The sequence below is a fragment of the Microcaecilia unicolor genome, chromosome 2 (assembly GCF_901765095.1).
Source record: "Microcaecilia unicolor chromosome 2, aMicUni1.1, whole genome shotgun sequence".
Lineage (NCBI taxonomy): Eukaryota > Metazoa > Chordata > Amphibia > Gymnophiona > Siphonopidae > Microcaecilia > Microcaecilia unicolor.
The window spans coordinates 190,046,245-190,068,598 of record NC_044032.1 but is presented as its reverse complement, the minus strand read 5'-3'; the positions used below and the strand labels follow the sequence as shown (position 1 = coordinate 190,068,598).

Here is a 22,354-nt window from a genome sequence, read left to right as displayed (position 1 = left end):
AAAGTTACTATTGTTGAAATTAACACCAAAATCAAAGTAACCGCTACAGCAAGATCGAGATCCCTGAGATACAAAATAAGGAGGTACAATAATCAAGTTGAGAGATCAAGTATGGGAAAGGAAGAATAGAAAGGATTTATCAGGTGAAAGTAGTAAAAATGGAAGACAGAATAATGCTCCTCACTTTTTTCATTCATCAACTGACATTGATCTGAGGAATAAATATTGAACACTCAACTTTGACACAGGAGAAAAGAATTCAGTGGCTCAGTAAAGCAATTTAATCCAAGTTCAAAATTTGAGTAGTTTACACAAAAGTATCAATTATACACTAACTAGCACATACATTCTTTAATAAATGCCTTTAGCAGAGGCTTGATTGAGAACAGGAGACGGCATGTCGTCAAAAAGTTGAAGCCACTTAGGTTAATCTCTGTTTCCCCTTCCCTTCGCAGCTATTGTTCTGCATACACTCAAAACAAAGCTAACATATGAGCTATGCAGCCACGTTGTTCTTTATTGTTGGTAGCATTTTTATTTAACTCACTTACATTTTCAAACATGCCATGTGCACACCAGTAGTTTGCCTATGTCTTAATCTAGCCTTGTAAGTGACCAAGGCTTGAAATTCACTACCAATTCAAGCTGAAGTAATTGCCACTAGATAGAACCTTCCAGATACAAGCTTGCATGAAGCAGACTCTTCATTCTAATGGCAGCTTGAGAGATGCTAGGGAAATAGAGGTCCCATTGCACAGGTGGCTTCCGAAATGATTGGTGGACATTAAAAACCCCTTTATGAACAGAAACATGATTGGACATTGTGAAGCAAGAAGCCTATTAAGGATATGAGAGGAAGGGGTGCATAGAGACTCTCACCAAGGATGGTTGCACCCCAAATCAATAAAGATGGAACAGATAGTCAAGAGTGGTATTCAGAGGACACAGAATGGCATCTTGACCATTAACAAAATGGATGAAGAATCTCTTCCACTTAGGTGTAGGTACGCCTAGTAAACAGATTTCTTGTGATGACCAATATGTTACACAGAAAACTGAACAGTAATTTCCAAAGCTCTTGGTGCTAGAAATTCAAGATCTGGGCATACAAGAAAACTTCTGCATTAATCAACAATGAAAAAAAATCTGAAGCCTGCATGAACAAAGAACTAAGTCTTTACGAGGGAACCTGTTTTGATAAGGCCAGTACAATGCTATGGCAATATGTGTGGCATTTTTGCTGTGTAAGGGATGATATGTTAAGCTGCGGGAGAGGTGCAATTCCATAAAGGTTGCCCACATTTAGGTGCTAAAATGCAAAGTACTGAGTGTAAATTCTATAATGAATCTGGGCGCCCTAACTCTAACTCTGTTAAAGAATGGAGTAAAAGTCAGCAGTTGTGCATCAACATTTAGACATCACTTAAGAACATAAGAACAAAAGTGTTGCCATATTGGGACACACCGAAGGTCCATCAAGCCCAGTGACCAATCCAGGTCACAAGTACCTGACAAGATCCCATGAGTAAAAACAGGTTTTATACTGCTTATCCTAGAAAAAGCATAAACCAGGGTTCTAGAACTATCTAAAAGGTCATGGGTAAAAAGTTTCAATAGAAAAAATAAAGACTAATGTAAAATAAATGAAAAAAAATGTATATGTGAAAAGGAGAAATTCTCAGACTCACCCAAGCAGAATGCCACCCTAAGGTTAAAAGCTGTTCCTAGAGGGTGGATAAATTTCTCTATCACTGGAAATCTCCCTTGTGCCAATATAAACAATTATGAGCAAACTTTAGTGCTCCCAATCCAAACACCCGACAGACACAATTAAACTATGGCGCAGTTTATATTCGTTTACAGATTGTGGCAGATTTGATCCGGGTCCCTGATGAAAATTGCCTCGAAACCCTGCAGTGTCTGACAACAGACAGACTCTGCCAGCCATTAATAATGTATCGGAGTTCAAGTATAACGACGCCAGGAAAAATTGTGGCTGTCGGGTGTAGTGCACACACCAACAGCATTGAGATAAGTGTGCCTTGATATATGTACATATTCTTCATATATTCTTTACAATATAAGTATTGGATAACACTGATGTCAGATTTGAATTACATTTATGCGAATCATTCAAGTCATTGAAGTATTCAAAGTATTTGAAGCTAATGCGTTAGCAATTATAGGTAGCATTTGTATTCAGTGTTTGAACAAGTGTTAGTATTTAGCTATTTAATTTCTAAAATACTAATTTGATACATGAATGAGAGAACGAGTGAAGTGCATATGAAAGTATGTATGTATGTATGTATGTATGTATGTGTGAGTACTTCTTATATACGAGGACATGGATAGATAGATTCAGTTTGTTAGTAATAAAAATTGAGTACATACTGATTTGTTAGTCACCTATTTGGATTGGGAGCACTGAAGTTTGCTCATAGTTGTTTATATTGGCACAAGGGAGATTTTCAATGATAGAGAAACTTATCCACCCTCTAGGAATAGCCTTTAACCTTAGGGTGGCATTCTGCTTGGGTGAGTCTTTACTCTGATAATTTCTCCTTTTCACATATAAATTTTTTATTCACTTATTTTACATTAGTCTTTATTTTTGCTATTGAAACTTTCTACCCATGACCTCTTAGATAGTTCTAGAACCCTGGTTTATGCTATTGATTGATAATTCATGTACCAGTGGTATAGTTGGGAACTATTATTAATATCTTAGAAATAAGCAGTTGATTTTACCAAGTCCATCTTAATAATGGCTTATGAACGTTTTCTTTTAGGAAACTATCCAAACCTTTTTTAAACCCTGCTAATCTAACTGATTTTACCACATTCTCTGGCAATGAATTCCAAAGTTTAATTACAATTTGAGTGAAGAAATACTTTCTCCAATTGGTTTTAAATGTACTACTTAGCTTCACTGTGTCCCTGTAACAAGACTGGTGTAAATGTTAGGCATGTAACTTAAGTGTGGGACCCGCCCATGCTTGCCTATGTGTACACCTCCTCAGTTTTACACTATATGGGCTGCACACTAAGCTTAAGGAACATAGTGCTAACTGTGCTATTAATCCATATAATGCAGAAATGGCACCTACATTAGGCACTAGATAATAGAATTAAGGGAACAGTGACAAAGTCCATCTTATGTGGCCAGCATGTTCCTCACCAGCTGTGACCGCAATAGAAATGCTGAGGCAATATGGGTAGTTTTTGTCTGTCTTTACTGCTGAATACAGCTTGTCAATAAGTTTCATGCTACAAAATATCCTGAAGATTTGATAGCACAGAGACCACTAGTGGAGCTGAACTCCAGGATGTAAGTGGCCTTGAATCTGTATAAACTAGAAATCAAAAACTGCAAATTCTGCTTTCAGCAAACGGAATCCACTTCTGTTTATTTTTGTCCATTTGAATTAACATTGAGTGATCTTTAATATGACACACATACTTTGAAGGAGCACGAATAGCACTTGGCGTTGCAGATCAATATGGAGTAGCTGTACCTGTAGAAATATGCAAACCGCTTTGGATGTACCACCATAAAAGATAGTAAATCAAGAATTTCATTTTGTTTCTCATATCTAGCAGACTGGTTACAAGCTGAGGTGGGCTCCCCAACTTATAGTAGAACATCTATTATGAGGATGGTGATGAAAAGCACTCCTTCCAGTCAGTTTCATTTTTTTATCTCACACTACACTACAGCCTTGCATATTCAAATTCAGAAATTTTGATAGGCGACAGCTGGGAACATTCATTTCCAGTGAATTTGAGATTCCACTGCGATACCCTAAACCCCTCCTGAAAATGAGTAAAACAAGTACGACAGTGGTCACCATGACTGTACGAAGGCCCTGGCAGTAACTGTCATGCAGCACTGAATGTTTTGTAAGGTTGCATTAGTCTTTGTAATCTTGTAGAAAAAAGCTTTTACCTGAAATGTTCGTAGGTTGGCATTTTGACTTCCTAACATTGATAAACCCCAGGATCTGAAGAAGGCATATTATTTCATCACTCAGGGTAAGGCCCAATCTTTTAAAAAAGTTGCCAGAAGCCACTTGTAAGATATGGAAAGACTGGATATCCCTTTTTGTGCAGGTTAAGTAGCCACAACAACAAGGAATTTGGTGTCAATTAAAGGCAAGAACTTTGTACTGATAATGGATGGTGAAAAGAAAGGAGCCATAATGTTTTTCTAAAACTAGGATGAATCAGGATACACAAAAGTAAGTATCTCTGAGTATCTTGAATTAGAAGTGATAGCGGATCAGGCACCAAGATTGATATAACAGGGATACTTGGCCATATTTATGAGCACCACAGAGCAGTCTGTAACCAGTGTTCTATACTGTCTGGCATTTGAGAAAGGATTGTGGAATGCCAACATATACTACATTGCAGTAGTCCAACGGAATATAACGATAGCATGAAGAATGGTTTCTAGAAGATGTCGGACAGAACAGAAACAGCATTTTACTACAGTGGAGATGTGAAGTGTAACACGAGCTGTTGGTCTAAACACCCACTCAGATATCTAAAAACTGTTAAGACAAACAGCAGAATCTAGCAGCATCAGAGACAAGTGCGGGGGAAAAGGTTGACTCGCCAACCAAGTAGCATCTGTTTTGGAAGGGTTGCACACTAGAAAGTTTAGCTGAAGCCAAGAAGAAATCGAGGACCGGCAGTAGTTGAATTATGTCAAATCAGGATGAAGTGAGTCAGTGTGGTGGACCAGCAAGATGTCACCTAGGTAATATACACTAATGTTGCAATATAACTGTGGTTAAAGGTCTCAGATAATATGAAAGATATGACAATATGAAGCCCTGAGGGACTCCACAGAGCAGGGAACGCAATTGAAGAAAATGTTGACTTGGTTGATACAGTAAAAGTATGATCCTGAAGAAAAAGGAAAACCAATTTAAAACAGTGGCAAATCAACCAACAGCTGATAATCTGTTCAAAGGCTGATATGATCAATTGCAGTCCTGAACTAAATTACTAGTCCTAGGAGCCAGCTCTGTAGGTGCTTAAGTACCCCAATATTGAGTTAGCTCTGACTCTGTCCAATCATTTTGAAAAGTGGCTCTTATGTTACTCAGTAATCCCAGATTATTGTCGCGCCTCCGCGCTCGCCGCGCTCTCGAGGACCTTGGCATACCTTCAGGCTTCTTCCCCGGGAGCGCGGGGTTTGTGAGTCCTTAAGGCAAAATCACCTTCCAGGTAGAAAAGAGAAAGACTGGACCGGAACTCCGGACTGGAGTTGTTACACCGGAACCCTCGGAACTGGAACGCACCGGACGGGTGCGCACTGGAGTGGGGCCCACTGGCCGGACACGCTGGAGTGGCCCCACTGGACTGGAACATACAAGAGTGAAACCCGCTGGGCTGGAACACACACTGGAGCGGAACACACAGAACTGGAACCCCCTGGACCTAGTCTTCACCTACACCTTGACTGCCTACCCCCTCGGGTTGGGCCTTCAGGTTCTGGCAGCCGGTAGGACTTACAGGAGCAGCAGGAATGAAGATCCAGGGGTGCCCCCGGGCACCTAGGCGAAGGCAAGGCAGCCAAGCAGGAACTATCGGGTTATGGCAGTCAGTAGGAATCAACACAATGACTAGTAAGCTGGACCCAGCTCATAGGGACACTGTACCCGGGCAACCCAGTCATACACAGGAACATACACAGAGCAAACTCAGGAGACTTGGAAGGCTATACACCAGCTAACAGCTAAGCTGTGCCCCAGCTAACAAGTCATGCCCTGGACCCAAACGCAGAAGACTAGCAAGGCTTGACACAGGCTACAAGCCAGCGGGGCCTAAGCTGGGCTAGTCTACACTAAGAACAAACACAGTCTTGGAATCGTGGCTAGCAAGGGCGGCTAGGCTCACTCTAGGAACAAACACAATCTTGGAATAGTGGCTAGCAAGGCGGCTAGTCTAACACTAGAAACAAACACAGACTTGGAAATGGCTAGCAGGACGGCTAGCTGACACGAGGAACAAACATGGTCTTGGAAATAGCTTAGCAGGACGGCTAGCTGACACGAGGAACAACATAGTCTTGGAAATAGCTAACCGGACAGCTAGCTGGCATGGGGAACATCACGGGGAACTAGCAGAGCTATGCACAGGCAACAAGCCAGACGGTGCCTAAGCTAACTAGTCAAACCTTGGAAACAAACATAGAGAACTAGTGGAGCTAAGCACAGGCAACCAGCCAGACGGTGCCTAAGCTAACTAGTCCTACCTTGGAAACAAACATAGAGAACTAGTAGAGCTATGCACAGGCAACAAGCCAGACGGTGCCCTAGCTAACTAGTCATACCTTGGAAACAAACACAGAGAACTAGAAGAGCTAGGCACAGGCAACAAGCCAGACGGTTGCCTAAGCTAGCTAGTCAAACAAACATAAAACACTAGCAACGCTATACACAGGCTATAAGCTACACGGTGCCTAAGCTAGCTAGTCAAACAAACATAGAACACTAGCAAAGCTATACACAGGCTATAAGCTACACGGTGCCTAAGCTAGCTAGTCAAACAAACATAGAACACTAGCAAAGCTATACACAGGCTATAAGCTACACGGTGCCTAAGCTAGCTAGTCAAACAAACATAGAACACTAGCAAAGCTATACACAGGCTATAAGCTACACGGTGCCTAAGCTAGCTAGTCAACAAACATAGAACACTCACACAGAGCAAACACTGACACCGGGTACAGCACTCTATACTCCAGGACCTTTGCATGAGATTAGATGAGGTGAGTAGATACAAAGGCCAGGAGTGTAGTCTTCAGGTGACTAATAAAGCCCATCAACACCAGAGCCACAGGTGCAGCAATCACCTTGCAACCAAACCGAGGCTTGACACTCAGAGCAGGCATCCCATAGAAAGTAACAGCGGGAGCCATCTTGGATACTGGCAGAGACGAAGAGGCGGCAGCCATCTTGGAAGAGGCATAGCCCACACAGGTGAGGTTCAGTAGGGCAATCAGCACACAGAGCCAGAGAGAACCTAAGACAGACACAGACACAGAGACAAGCAGAAGCCAGCACAGACACTGACTCCCAGAAACAGGGTAAGTCTGAAGGGTGGCACGGCCACAAACGGGACATTTATACACCTTGCCGAAGGAACAAAACAGAGCATAATGCCTCTATATAGGTCCCTGGTGCATCTGCACCTTGAGTTGTGTGCGCAGGTCTGGTTCCCCATCTCAAAAAGAACACAGTGCAACTAAGGGTGACTAAGAGTGGAGGAGTGGCCTAGAGGTTAGGGTGGTGGACTTTGGTCCTGGGGAACTGAGGAACTGAGTTCGATTCCCACTTCAGGCACAGGCAGCTCCTTGTGACTCTGGGCAAGTCACTTAACCCTCCATTGCCCCATGTAAGCCGCATTGAGCCTGCAATGAGTGGGAAAGCACGGGGGTACAAATGTAACAAAATAAAAATAAATAAAACAAAGGGAATGAATACCTCCTTTACAAAGAAAGGTTGAACAGGTTAGGGCTTTTCAGTTTGGAAAAAAAAAAACCTCTAGAGGAAATAATTAAATAGTTAAAACTAGGAAATGTTTCAATGCCAAAGACCACTCCATGAAACCGATTTGTTTTTAGTCTGCCATCAAAGTGTTTTGTTTTTTAACACAGCATTAAATTAAGCTATGGAATGTGTTGCCAGAGGATGTGATCAAACAATCAACATAGTAGGATTCAAGAGAGGTTTTGACAAGTTCCTGGAAGAAACGTTCACTGAAATAATAGCAGCCAGGTAAACTTGGGGGAGCCACTGTTCATCCCGGGAAATGAACTATGGGGAACACATTTACCTTATAGGATCTGCAAGGCACTTGTGACCCGCCAGACAGGATGCTGGGCTAATGGACATTTGTCTGACTCAGCATAGCTTTTATGTTCTTATGTTGAGAACTTGTCAAATTGCAAGAAAGTTGAAAATGATGATTCAAGTAGGAGACAAGCTAGTGTTGAAGTCCTATTTTAAAACCATGCCTGCCTAAGGATTAAAAGGAAGTAATGGACCAGATTAAATAGGCACTTACATCGAGGAGGACAACATTGGCAATAGTCCTCACATACGACTGGAGACCAGATTTCATTATCAGTGCTAGTAAAACATTTTACAGGTATGTCTCAAGCAAAGCACACATATCCTATCCATATGAAAATGTTATGTCTTACATAACTTTCTTTCCTTTAGTCTATAAAACCAGTCTAGACCAATGGGCTGTGTCTGTCTACCAGCAGATGGAGACAAGAATGAAAATAGTTCAAGTGATTCGCCTCTTAAGGTATATCACACAGAACAGAATGTTCAGTATTTCAAATAGCTGAGAAATGGTGCTCAAAATCCACCTGATGGCCAATATTGAAACCAAGGCCAAATGTCAGGTCATAACATTACCAGCCATTGCAGCATATACTCTAACATGCAGATATTTTACCAAGACAGAAGAAATATGACATACAATAGGTAGGAAAGCTTGTAGAATCAGTGATACCTGAAAAACATAGTATATTCAGTTTATGTGTTCACATGTCCAGTGTGGAGCAGAGAAAGAGCCAGTGTGCAGTGGACAGATCTGGGAACTGGGTTCGATTCCACTGCAGCTCCTTGTGATCCTGGACAAGTCACTTAACCCTCCTGTGAGAGGGTCTACAGAACACTGCCCCTTTCCATTAAGAAAAGTCTTTCCGATAACCTGAGCCACCTTAAGAACAGTCCCTCCAATAGCCTGGACCACCTTAAGAGCATGAGACCTGCCCTGGGCGGGGCAGAGCCCATACCTAGGAGTATAGAAGAAAGAGCCAGGCTGAGGATAAGGAGACCCAGGGAGATAAGGAGTGGAATCCCCAGTATATGACGCTGAAGCTACGTTCCATAATCGTGACTTGGCTGATGTAGCCATTTGTTTATTGCCAGATTGAACTTTAAGATTTGCTTTGAGGTCTGGCTCCAGCCAGACCTGAACCTCAGTAGAGAACCGAGAACTATTTGGTTGGGTTTGGGATGTGGCAACCCAGGCAGTTGCAGAGTTTGGCCTACCGCCAGAGGCTTACTTACAACTGAACATACTAGACTACAGATGTTTCCTATCCTATCCAAGTTGGGCCCTGTGAAAGGAACAGGCCTGGGGATTCTTTTGAATAAGTACTTATTTTGGTTTCATCCCTTTTCCGGCTGTGCTATTTACCAACCCGCTCTCCAACCCTCACTCGGGGTCTCACATGTTGTGGAAGTGATGGGATCTGGAGCTTGTCCTGCCTAAGGAACCCAGATTCATGAAATCTGGGGCTCTGGAACTATCGACGAGACAACGCTGGGACAGTGGGCAAAACGGGGTTAGCCCTGCCCTAGTTGGGGGGGGGGGGGGGGGGGGAAAGATGTATGGCTATGCTAGACAGGAAGGCCTTTGTTTTATTTTCGGGTGTACTGCACAGTCCGGGTTGCTTACAGAAAAAAAAAAAAAAAATGGAGGGGCTTGCTCCAGGCCTTGGTGGAGGGCAAGCAGCAACAACAGGAGATCCCTGCAATAGCAACAGCAGTTTATGGAGGCGCATCATGAAGAGCAGCAACAACAGATACAACAAGTATTACAGAAGCTCATAGAGTTACAACAGAGCTTGCAGGCCCAAGCCAGTGCAGCTGCCCAGGCACTTAGCCTGTCAGCAACCCCACCAGTTTCTGTATTAAAGAAAGTGGTGCCGGAAGATGACCTGGACTATTTCTTGATCAATTTCGAGAGGACCGCCCAGTTTGCTGGTTGGCCAGAGGCGTCGTGGATGGCCTATCTAGGGAATCTACTGACCGGTAGCAGCCAGACGGCATTTCATGATGCTAACCCCCGCTGGGACAGCCACCTATGGTGGAGGTGAAAGCATTCATCTTGGAGAGGGCAGGCTGCACCCCAGAGGCCTATCTGCAGTGGTTCCGGAAGGGTTCCCTGCAAGCTAAAGAAAGACTATGTAAGGCTGGGTGCGGGAGTGCGGGGGACCGGCTCTCACGATGCGGGGCGCTGGTGTGGCTGCTGGTTGGCTCCTTCCCGATGTTGATTTGAACCAGCTCTCCTTCTGCCTTTCCATCGGACTGCTCTAGTCCACGTTCATCTACTGCGCTGCTTGTAGCTGGCAGTTGGGCATCGAGGCCTTCTTCGCGACGGGGAGATCTCTTGTGCACTGCTGCATTTTGTGGGGGACTGCTTCCTTCTGGGACGCCAGTTGATGCTAGGGGCTGCTGCCTTTGGTTCCGGTGGACTGCGTCTCTTGTACCTCATCAGTGTTGGTGCCTGGATCCGTTGGCCCCGCCAGCTTTGATCGCCTGCTGTCTTCTGCCTCCGGTGACCAACCTCCGCTTTTGAGGGGCTGCATGCTGCTTCTTCTACGCTTTGGCTGTGCTGGCTGGATCTCATTACAGTGCCTGTTGGGAGCTGTTCCAGCTACTCTGATACCTCTCAGCGATCTGGACTTCCCACAGTCCATTTTAGACTCTCTTTCCCCTCCCCCTTCCCTTCTTCCTCTGTTCCTTCTACCCTCTCAACTGTCATGTATTTTATCAGTTCATTGTAAGCCGCTTAGAGGCCGCTTTCAGTGGTATAAAGCGGGGTATAAATGTTCTGCATAAATAAATAAATAAACGAGAGCTGAATACAAATGAACAGTTCACAAGATTAACAATTAGCTGACCTTAGGACCACCACCTGAGCAAGAATAAAAGGGCGGGGCACTGAATGTCCGGTACCTTTTTCTTTTACGCAAGGAGGAAAAGAGCTAATAAATGTCCAGATTTGCCTCTGCGAGTCATACAGCTAGAATAGTCAGGGAGCAAAATTAGAAAGACAAAAAAAAAAAAAACACCAGCTGACAAACAGGAAGAGAATTCTGGCAGGAAAAAACTGCAACAAATTTCAAGGGGTACAGAAACAGACGTAGATATAAAACAGAAATAGTAGCTGCTTAAAGCAGAACAAGGCTTTCCTGTCAGTAATTCACGCAAGCTGAGGAGGGAAAACCTGCTGTGAGGGATATGAACAAGCCAGATACCTGTGTGTGTTTAAAAAGGAACAACACAGACAACACTAGTGCACTGAAATAGCCAAAATAAATCGAACAGGCTCAACCAAATCATGCCGACTTCCAAAGGAGATGTCGCTAGTCCAAGAGAAGAGGGGTGGTAGGAGATCTCAGAGACCTCCAAGATATACCTCAGCTCCACAGAACAGCTTTTTTTTTTTTTTTAATGAGCTTATGCAAAGAAGGCACCCCCAACTCAACTGAAAACCCAGGCATTAAACTGAGTCAGGAGAACAAGCCAGGAGTGCACCCCTCAACTCAACAAACAGCTGAGAAGCAGATTCAGGAGAACAAACCAAATAGGCACCCCCAACTAACAGACTCAACATAAAACTGGTTCAGGAGAACAAAACCCCAAAAGGGTAGTTAAAGCTCAACTAAAACTAGTTAGAAACCAGATCATGGACAGGGCTGTTAGTCTGTCATCCATCTGTTTGGGAGACAGAGAAATGCTGAACATTCTATGCTGCACAATACTACCCTTAAGGGGCAAATCAACTGAACTATTTTCATTCTCCGTCTCCATCACTGGTAGGCAGATTGATCTGCACTGATTTGATAGGATGCTAAAGAAAAGTTAATGTTCCAACAGCTACTACTTCCTCCAACGCTTTGGAAATAAATATAAAGCTGACATTGGATAACAGTGTAAAACAATAGTTGGGAACAGAGTTGGTTTCTTATATAATGGACAAATGACAGCTTGCTCCCTATAGAATATGAAAATGTCTGGAAGTCAAACTTCCACTTATTAGGCAGATCCTTTGTACAGGCCCAGAAGAAAAATTATTAACAGAGTAGGCAGAGAGTCTAAGACAGGTAGCGGGCTTCAGACAGGAGAAGGTATGCATGTTAGAAAATACCAAGATGTTTCGGTTTGGAAGGACAGCCTGCTTTTTTTGTCACCTTCACCACAAGTAAGGTTTAGTGAATACTGAGCTTGTTGTGGTTGCCTAACAAAAAGCCACCACTTCATCTACAGTGCCTCCATACCCACAACGTAACTAATACAGATATGCAGCCTATGTCGTGGTTGTGTCACTTATTGGAATTTTCATTTTATTTGAGTTTTTAGAATTTTTTCATTACTGGAGCAATGTTATTAAGAGTGTGTGCACACTTACAGTTGTGTCAACAAGTTATGTCATGAACTGAGAGAAATCAAAGCTTTTCTGAAAGGTAATTACTGAATGGCTAATTGATCAGAATCATGTGTAGAGTGTACTGTTTCAGTGCTGTCCTGCAAATATTATAGATTTTCACGATATGCAGTAATATGTTTTCTAGTGTTTTAATTTGTATTGGACTGTACTTAATAATGTTATTGATATATTGTATTTTTGTCAACTGCTTTTTACTGTTATTTTTACTTTGCATTGGATTGAAATATATTGATTTATTGTACTGCTTTATAAACCACTATTTCTCCTTTCACAGTATTAAAATAAAATCAATCCCACTCATCAACAGAAAGACCTACAAATTACTGAAAATTCCATGCTGGCTTAAAGCATTCTATTATGATATATTTTGGGGGCAAACTGCATAGATGTTGTAAGTCTATCTGCCATCATCTACTATGTTACTATATACAAGTCAGAAAAATGTGATGAACATAGAATTAACAGTAAATATGAAACACAGAAGTACCTATGTATTTTATTTCTTATATGGAAGTCTAGCTCAGTGGTTTACAGCAACCCTCCATTGCCTCAGGTACACACACATACATATTTTAAGCCCTCTAGGGCTAGGAAAATTATTATACCTCAAAGTAACTCACCTTTAACTACTGAGAATGAATGAGCTAAATTCAAAATCCCTGATGTATCACAACCCAGTGACAAGACTGTCAGTGCAGCTCCTGAAAATGGTTTCTGTAGGAGACCATACTGGTGTGCTCTAGTTACTAGGTGGTACTGTGTGCAATAACACATGGCACTTTGCTATGAACCGGCATGCTCCTTTAAAGCCATGGGACCGAAGGTAGACAGGAGGCAGCCGAGAGATGCTACTGAAGAACTGTGGGCCAATCAATAGGCAAACACATGCGTAGGCTGCACAACAGAAGATACTCGAGTTTGATAGATAAGAGGGGGGAAGGGAACCAGTACTCTGATCTTACTTGGGGATGGCAGAATTTCCTTTCAGCTGGGGAGACAATTGGTCAGCCTGGGCTTTGGAGGCCTAGCAGTCCAACTCAGCCTCGAACACAGGCAGCAAGACAGAACGTTGGAGATGAGAATTATTATATAGGACTACTGCTTGTATCAAAATAGATATGTAAATTATATATTTCTTTTAAACATTTATACCAAGTCGTCTGACACACTATTATAAATATCCATGTTTAACTTTTAGTGTGGTTCAGTTTCTCATCGTGTATGACCCGACTAAGCGCAGCAGTGATGTGCAACTGAAGAAATTTTAGGACATAAACATAAGAAGAAATAAGGAAAAAAAAAAGCATATTTAAACCCCTCAAAATACTGCAGTAGTTATTTTGAATAAATAGACTAAAGCTCCACTAAAGTGGATGACAATATTTACCTTTAATAGATCTACCACCGTCTCTGCAAAGCCAACTACGTACATGGCTACAGCAACAGCATTAGCAAATGCAAATATAAGACCAATTGCACCTCCAAATTCAGGTCCCAGACTTCTGGAAATTAAATAATATGCACCCCCTGAAACAAAAACAAAAGTCATGATTCAATAATTTGCTGCAATAGAAAAAATGGAAAAACAATTTAAGCATATAACCCCAGATTCTATATAGTGCAGGCGCTGCAATTGGCGCGTATTCTATAACACTGCAAATAACTTAATTGGCTTAACAAGCTAAAGAGCACTGATATCAGCACTAAAAGCAATAATGAGCCCTAATCGGCACTGATCAGAATTTAGGCGCACAGTGCGCCAAACTTCTACGCAAGCAGGCAAAAATGGGCATGGTTACGGGCATTTCAAAATTTACGTACCTAGTTACAGAATATGGCTCTAGTGCGCCTAAATCTGCACGCAAGTTTCGTTGGTGTAAATGGATGCATGCAGATTTAGGCGCTGAAATATCAAGTAAGCATATTCTATAATCAGTGCCTAAATCTAGGTGCTGATTACTCGAACGACCCAACTTAATCTAGTTACCCAAACCACATCACTAATCCAAACCACTAACATTAACCACACCTTATCCTGCCCCCATATCCCTTCATCTTCTCATTCTCTATACAACTTGTTATCTCTGTAAAATGATGTATCCATACATTGTGATATCTCTGTTACACGTGTTCCATTTATTGTAAGCCGCACTGAACCTGCTATCGAGCGGGAAAGAGCGGGGTATAAATGCTACAAATAAATAAATAGAATACACTTAGTCAGCACTGATTTCAGTGCCAATTTGTTTTAGGCACTATATATAAGTACATAAGTATTGCCATACTGGGAAAGACCAAAGGTCCATCAAGTCCAGCATCCTGTTTCCAACAGTGGCCAATCCAGATCACAAATACCCGGCAAGATCCCAAAAATGTACAAAACATTTTATACGCTTATCCCAGAAATAGTGGATTTTCCCTAAGTCCATTTAATAACGGTCTATGGACTTTTCCCTTTAGGAAGCCGTCCAAACCTTTTTTAAACTCCACTAAGCTAACCGCCTTTACCACATTCTCTGGCAATGAATTCTAGAGTTTAATTACATGTTGAATGAAGAAACATTTTCTCTGATTCGTTTTAAATTTACTACATTGTAGCTTCATCGCATGCCCCCTAGTCCTAGTATTTTTGGAAAGCGTGAACAGACGCTTCACATCTACCCGTTCAACTCCACTCATTATTTTATAGACCTCTATCTATCTCCCTCAGCTGCCTTTTCTCCAAGCTGAAGAGCCCTAGCTGCTTTAGCCTTTCCTCAGAGGGTAGTTGTCCCACCCCCTTATCATTTTGTCGCCCTTCTCGCACCTTTTCTAATTCCACTATATCTTTTTTTGAGATATGGCGACCAGAATTGAACACAATATTCGAGGTGCGGTCGCACCATGGAGCGATACAAAGGCATTATAACATCCTCATTTTTGTTTTCCATTCCTTTCCTAATAATACCTAACATTCTATTTGCTTTGTATCTATCAGAATGGTCAGAGGCACATCACACTTCTCTTTCCTTGACGCGGAATGTTTGATGCTGGGAGCCACACAGTTCAGTTATTGGCTACATGCGAGACCGGGCCGAGCACAAACACAAGCACACCTGACGTTCCTCTTCTCCTCTTTGAGAGGACACGGAGGTGGGTCTACAAATATTCTAAGGTCAATCAGCACTCTTCCCCACTTCTGCCACTTTCTGGAAATGTGGACTTTCCGGTGGGAGCTCCTCGGCCGCTTTCGAGTGACTGAGGAGCAAAGGGACTATCTTTCTATTTCAAGTATTAACCGAGGAGGGCACTCTGAAGTCCTCTGCAGATCTACAGGTCAGCAAGGGCCTCTCAGCACAGGATTTCCTAACTTATTTTCAGTTGAGACACTACATAATGTCTCTGCCAAGGAATTCTCTCACATCAGGTGTATGGGAAAAGCTTGTAGAGATTTATGATCTGGAGGCCCAGTTGGCAGTGCCCCTCAAATATCACCACACTAAACTGAGAGAAGATGCGCCAGCAGTGGCGTATGGGTCTCTGGCGCAGAGATGGTCCTTAGAATTGGGGTGCCACGTCCGGGATACACATTTGCAAACATGTCTACTGCGAAGCTATACAATTTTCGGGAGTGCAGACGTGTGGGAATTGCAATACAAGTTTGTTATGCGTCTTTATATATCCCCACACAGAGCATTTAGAGCTACCATTCGGCCCAGTGACGATTGAACGAAGTGCTCTGGGGTGGGAGCCCATTTGGGGCATATGTTTTGACACTGCCCCTTCAGTGTTAACCTTTTGGTCCCTGGTATGTTCCATGTCTCTCGGATGTGGAATGTCCCTTGAGGAGTGCCCCCGCACTGTTTGATGTATTTAACATGCCGGACCCACCCAGAGCAGGCCTGAAAGGCTTCCTAAGGCGTGCAGTGATGATGGGGGAAACACAATACTTAAGACATGGTTGCAATCAGACAGCCCCTCTATCCAACTTTGGAGGTCATATATGATTACACTAAGCACTATAGAGCGCAGGATGGTCCCAGACCTTGCCTCATGTAAGGGAGATAGATTTCTGAAGTGTGACACCTTGACTCCACTTGCTCGCAGTATTTCAGACTTCAGTACTATTTTTCCCTTTTAAACATTGTGTACTTTTAACAGGTGCTCTCTGAAGACAGCAGCTCAATCAAGTGACTGAACTTGGCAGCAAAAGCAAATCTTTCATGATTTCTGAAAAAGCAGAAGCCTTTCACAGCACATCGACAGTTCTAATACTACAGCTGCCCTGTGGTTCTAATCATTCCTACACATCAGTTTTGACCTTAGAATGCTAAGGGGAGGTGGGGTCATTTATGTAAACTGCCATCTTCAGGGACATCTATTACAGGTAACCAAATTTAAATTACTCTGAAGTAAAACAGTTTAAAGTTAAACACATATGGGACTCCTCAGTTCAGGTCATCTTAAACGAGAGGAACACAAGCAGCATCAAAAAACATGAAAGAATTTTTGTTGGGAAAAATTCCATTTCAAAATTTTATTTTAACCAGGGAAACCAAGGTTAACAGACCTTAAGTGGGTAAATTTAGGTTTTACCCCTCAGAGTACAGACAGATACTCCAAACCTATCATCCTTTTGTAAGACTGTATCCAGTCAATAGCAAGCATGGAATGAGATTTGACTTGCACATTTACTAAATTCCTCAATGGAGAAAGAATAAAAGGTGATACTGACATGTCATTTGCCCATTTTAAAAATGTCAGATCTACTTAGGCATAAGATGAAGATGCAATCTACTATTTAGAAATAGACTTTTCATAGGTTAAGTCCACATCAGATAGAAGAGGAAAGCTTTCTTGAATTCAAGGAACAAAAGATCTTTTGAATTTTACTAACACGTGGCATGTGGGGAAATATTGACTATGCAGACAGCACTGAGTGCAGTGCTGCATTAAAGGGCAAAGAAATCAAATATTACAAATACAAACTATTCTGGTATGAAGACAAACTCAGCAAGCTGTTGTATGATTAAGAATGGGGTGACTCCATTAGGAATGGAAACTGTAGAATTCAGAATGCATGGGGCAAACTGGCAGGGTCTTTTGGGAATTCTATCAAGTTCTCTACTGCCAGCATCCAGGGATGAGGTTTGAGCTGAGCAATTTTTCTTCCTTGGGTAATCCAAAACAAGTAGGAGGCTGTGAATGCTCCTGTAAAGTGCAGAAAATCCAGAACGCCATACAGGAGGTGAAAATGTGCAAGGCACCAGGAGCAGACACAGTCGGTGAATTCTACAAATTCTAACAGGATACGGTTTTGTGTATAATTATGTGCATTCTATACACATTTAGGCCAGAAAACATTTCTGTATTGCAAACATGAATGTCTGCCAAGACAGAATGAAAGTCAGATGAAGAAAAGACTATCATCAAGAAAACCTAGTAATACAGTCCAGTGATCCTCAATCCAACATGTTAGAGGGATTCTACAAGTTGGTGTGATTTTTAGAAGTACAGTTAATGGGCAGCTGAAGTGTCAAGAAAAATACCAAACTGACTTATTTGATATTTTTCTTGAAACACACAATTTATGATTTTGGCTGCTGACAATATATAAGACTTCCTCTATGAACATTTAATTGTCCATTAACTGTACTTTCAAAAGTCACACCAACTTGTAGAATACCACTAACGTGTTAGTAATAATACAGCAGTGAACCTGAATCTAAGTTTTTCTTGACCAAGGATGATTGTGAGTGGGTCACATGGTATTATGAGCTTGTGAACCTGGCTGTTATTTGAGATCTTTTTCTCACTATCCAATGAAATTCAAAACAAGAAAAATTATACCAAACAAAAACAAAGTTAGATAGTTAATTCAAGTCCACCATTTAGGGATCCAAGACTACATAAGTGGAATTATTGACAAAAGCAAAGTTATATAAGAGTTAAACCTGAGGGCTCATAGAATATTTTAATACAATTAAGAGCCATCAATGATAATATTAACTAGTCCCCACAATTCTTTGGCTACTAAAAAAAAAAGTCAGTGAGATGAGCAGGTTCAAAGAATACATATTTTACTGATTGGTAACGGACTACACATTTACATGGGAACTGTAAGTAAAGCGAATGCTACATACCTGTAGAAGATATTCTCCGAGGACAGCAGGCTGATTGTTCTCACTGATGGGTGAATTCCACGGCAGCCCCTCCAATCGGAATCTTCACTAGCAAAGTCCTTTGCTAGCCCTCGCGCGCAGATGCGCACCGCGCATGCGCGGCCGTCTTCCCGCCCAAAACCGGCTTGAGCCGGCCAGTCTCATGTGTAGCAAGACAAAGACAAGGGAAGACACAACTCCAAAGGGGAGGCGGGCGGGTTTGTGAGAACAATCAGCCTGCTGTCCTCGGAGAATACCTTCTACAGGTATGTAGCATTCGCTTTCTCCGAGGACAAGCAGGCTGCTTGTTCTCACTGATGGGGTATCCCTAGCCCCCAGGCTCACTCAAAACAACAACCATGGTCAATTGGGCCTCGCAACGGCGAGGACATAACTTTGATTGACCTAAAAAATTTACCAACTAACTGAGAGTGCAGCCTGGAACAGAACAAACAGGGCCCTCGGGGGGTGGAGTTGGATCCTAAAGCCCAAACAGGTTCTGAAGAACTGACTGCCCGAACCGACTGTCGCATCGGGTATCCTGCTGCAGGCAGTAATGAGATGTGAATGTGTGGACAGATGACCACGTCGCAGCTTTGCAAATTTCTTCAATGGAGGCTGACTTCAAGTGGGCTACCGACGCAGCCATGGCTCTAACATTATGAGCCGTGACATGACCCTCAAGGGCCAGCCCCGCCTGGGCGTAAGTGAAGGAAATGCAATCTGCTAGCCAATTGGATATGGTGCGTTTCCCCACAGCCACTCCCCTCCTATTGGGATCAAAAGAAACAAACAATTGGGCGGACTGTCTGTTGGGCTGTGTCCGCTCCAGGTAGAAGGCCAATGCTCTCTTGCAGTCCAATGTGTGCAGCTGACGTTCAGCAGGGCAGGAATGAGGACGGGGAAAGAATGTTGGCAAGACAATTGACTGGTTCAGATGGAACTCCGACACGACCTTTGGCAAGAACTTAGGGTGAGTGCGGAGGACTACTCTGTTATGATGAAATTTGGTGTAAGGGGCCTGGGCTACCAGGGCCTGAAGCTCACTGACTCTACGAGCTGAAGTAACTGCCACCAAGAAAATGACCTTCCAAGTCAAGTACTTCAGATGGCAGGAGTTCAGTGGCTCAAAAGGAGGTTTCATCAGCTGGGTGAGGACGACATTGAGATCCCATGACACTGTAGGAGGCTTGACAGGGGGCTTTGACAAAAGCAAACCTCTCATGAAGCGAACAACTAAAGGCTGTCCTGAGATCGGCTTACCTTCCACACGGTAATGGTATGCACTGATTGCACTAAGGTGAACTCTTACAGAGTTGGTCTTGAGACCAGACTCAGACAAGTGCAGAAGGTATTCAAGCAGGGTCTGTGTAGGACAAGAGCGAGGATCTAGGGCCTTGCTGTCACACCAGACGGCAAACCTCCTCCATAGAAAGAAGTAACTCCTCTTAGTGGAATCTTTCCTGGAAGCAAGCAAGATGCGGGAGACACCCTCTGACAGACCCAAAGAGGCAAAGTCTACGCTCTCAACATCCAGGCCATGAGAGCCAGGGACCGGAGGCTGGGATGCAGAAGAGCCCCTTCGTCCTGTGTGATGAGGGTCGGAAAACACTCCAATCTCCACGGTTCTTCGGAGGATAACTCCAGAAGAAGAGGGAACCAGATCTGACGCGGCCAAAAAGGAGCAATCAGAATCATGGTGCCTCGGTCTTGCTTGAGTTTCAACAAAGTCTTCCCCACCAGAGGAATGGGAGGATAAGCATACAGCAGGCCCTCCCCCCAATCCAGGAGGAAGGCATCCGATGCCAGTCTGCCGGGGGCCTGAAGCCTGGAACAGAACTGAGGGACTTTGTGGTTCGCTCGAGATGCGAAGAGATCCACCAAGGGGGTGCCCCACGCTTGGAAGATCTGGCGCACCACTCGGGAGTTGAGCGACCACTCGTGAGGTTGCATAATCCTGCTCAGTCTGTCGGCCAGACTGTTGTTTACGCCTGTCAGATATGTGGCTTGGAGCCCCATGCCGTGACGGCGAGCCCAGAGCCACATGCTGACGGCTTCCTGACACAGGGGGCGAGATCCGGTGCCCCCCTGCTTGTTGACATAGTACATGGCAACCTGGTTGTCTGTCTAAATTTGGATAATTTGGTGGGACAGCCGATCTCTGAAAGCCTTCAGAGCGTTCCAGATCGCTCGCAACTCCAGGAGATTGATCTGTAGACCGCGTTCCTGGAGGGACCAGCTGCCTTGGGTGTGAAGCCGATCGACATGAGCTCCCCATCCCAGGAGAGACGCATCCGTGGTCAGCACTTTTTGTGGCTGAGGAATTTGGAAAGGACGTCCCAGAGTCAAATTGGACCAAATCGTCCACCAATACAGGGATTCGAGAAAACTCGTGGACAAGTGGATCACGTCTTCTAGATCCCCAGCAGCCTGAAACCACTGAGAAGCTAGGGTCCATTGAGCAGATCTCATGTGAAGGCGGGCCATGGGAGTCACATGAACTGTGGAGGCCATGTGGCCAAGCAATCTCAACATCTGCCGAGCTGTGATCTGCTGGGACGCACGCACCTGCGAGACGAGGGACAACAAGTTGTTGGCTCTCGTCTCTGGGAGATAGGCGCGAGCCGTCCGAGAATCCAGCAGAGCTCCTATGAATTCGAGTCTCTGTGCTGGGAGAAGATGGGACTTTGGGTAATTTATCACAAACCCCAGTAGCTCCAGGAGGCGAATAGTCATCTGCATGGACTGCAGGGCTCCTGCCTCGGACGTGTTCTTCACCAGCCAATCGTCGAGATATGGGAACACGTGCACCCCCAGCCTGCGAAGTGCTGCTGCTACTACAGCCAAGCACTTTGTGAACACCCTGGGCGCAGAGGCGAGCCCAAAGGGTAGCACACAGTACTGGAAGTGACGTGTGCCCAGCTGAAATCGCAGATACTGTCTGTGAGCTGGCAGTATCGGGATGTGTGTAGGCATCCTTCAAGTCCAGAGAGCATAGCCAATCGTTTTCCTGAATCATGGGAAGTAGGGTGCCCAGGGAAAGCATCCTGAACTTTTCTTTTACGAGATATTTGTTCAGGGCCCTTAGGTCTAGGATGGGACGCATCCCCCCTGTTTTCTTTTCCACAAGGAAGTACCTGGAATAGAATCCCAGCCCTTCTTGCCCGGATGGCACGGGCTCGACCGCATTGGCGCTGAGAAGGGCGGAGAGTTCCTCTGCAAGTACCTGCTTGTGCTGAAAGCTGTAAGACTGAGCTCCCGGTGGACAATTTGGAGGTTTTGAGGCCAAATTGAGGGTGTATCCTTGCCGGACTATTTGCAGAACCCACTGATCGGAGGTTATGAGAGGCCACCTTTGGTGAAAAGCTTTCAACCTCCCCCCCGACCGGCAGGTCGCCCGGCACGGACACTTGGATGTCGGCTATGCTCTGCTGGAGCCAGTCAAAAGCTCGCCCCTTGCTTTTGCTGGGGAGCCGCGGGGCCTTGCTGAGGCGCACGCTGCTGACGAGAGCGAGCGCGCTGGGGCTTAGCCTGGGCCGCAGGCTGTCGAGAAGGGGGATTGTACCTACGCTTGCCAGAAGAGTAGGGAACAGTCCTCCTTCCCCCAAAAAATCTTCTACCTGTAGAGGTAGAGGCTGAAGGCTGCCGGCGGGAGAACTTGTCGAATGCGCTGTCCCGCTGGTGGAGATGCTCTACCACCTGCTCGACCTTCTCTCCAAAAATATTGTCCGCACGGCAAGGCGAGTCCAAAATCCGCTGCTGGAGTCTATTCTCCAGGTCGGAGGCACGCAGCCATGAGAGCCTGCGCATCACCACACCTTGAGCAGCGGCCCTGGACGCAACATCAAAGGTGTCATACACCCCTCTGGCCAGGAATTTTCTGCACGCCTTCAGCTGCCTGACCACCTCCTGAAAAGGCTTGGCTTGCTCAGGGGGGAGCG

The 22,354-nt window shown here is 44.2% G+C and overlaps 1 protein-coding gene across 1 annotated transcript in view; it reads right to left on the bottom strand.

Annotated features, from left to right (window-relative positions):
* The window catches only part of SLC12A2 (solute carrier family 12 member 2), a 352,311-nt gene that overhangs the window by 258,322 nt on the left and 71,635 nt on the right, over positions 1-22,354 (bottom strand). Inside the window, exon 5 of the mRNA XM_030193587.1 lies at positions 13,661-13,800. Coding sequence (XP_030049447.1) covers positions 13,661-13,800 — 140 coding nt within the window. The remainder of the gene's footprint in view (positions 1-13,660; positions 13,801-22,354) is intronic.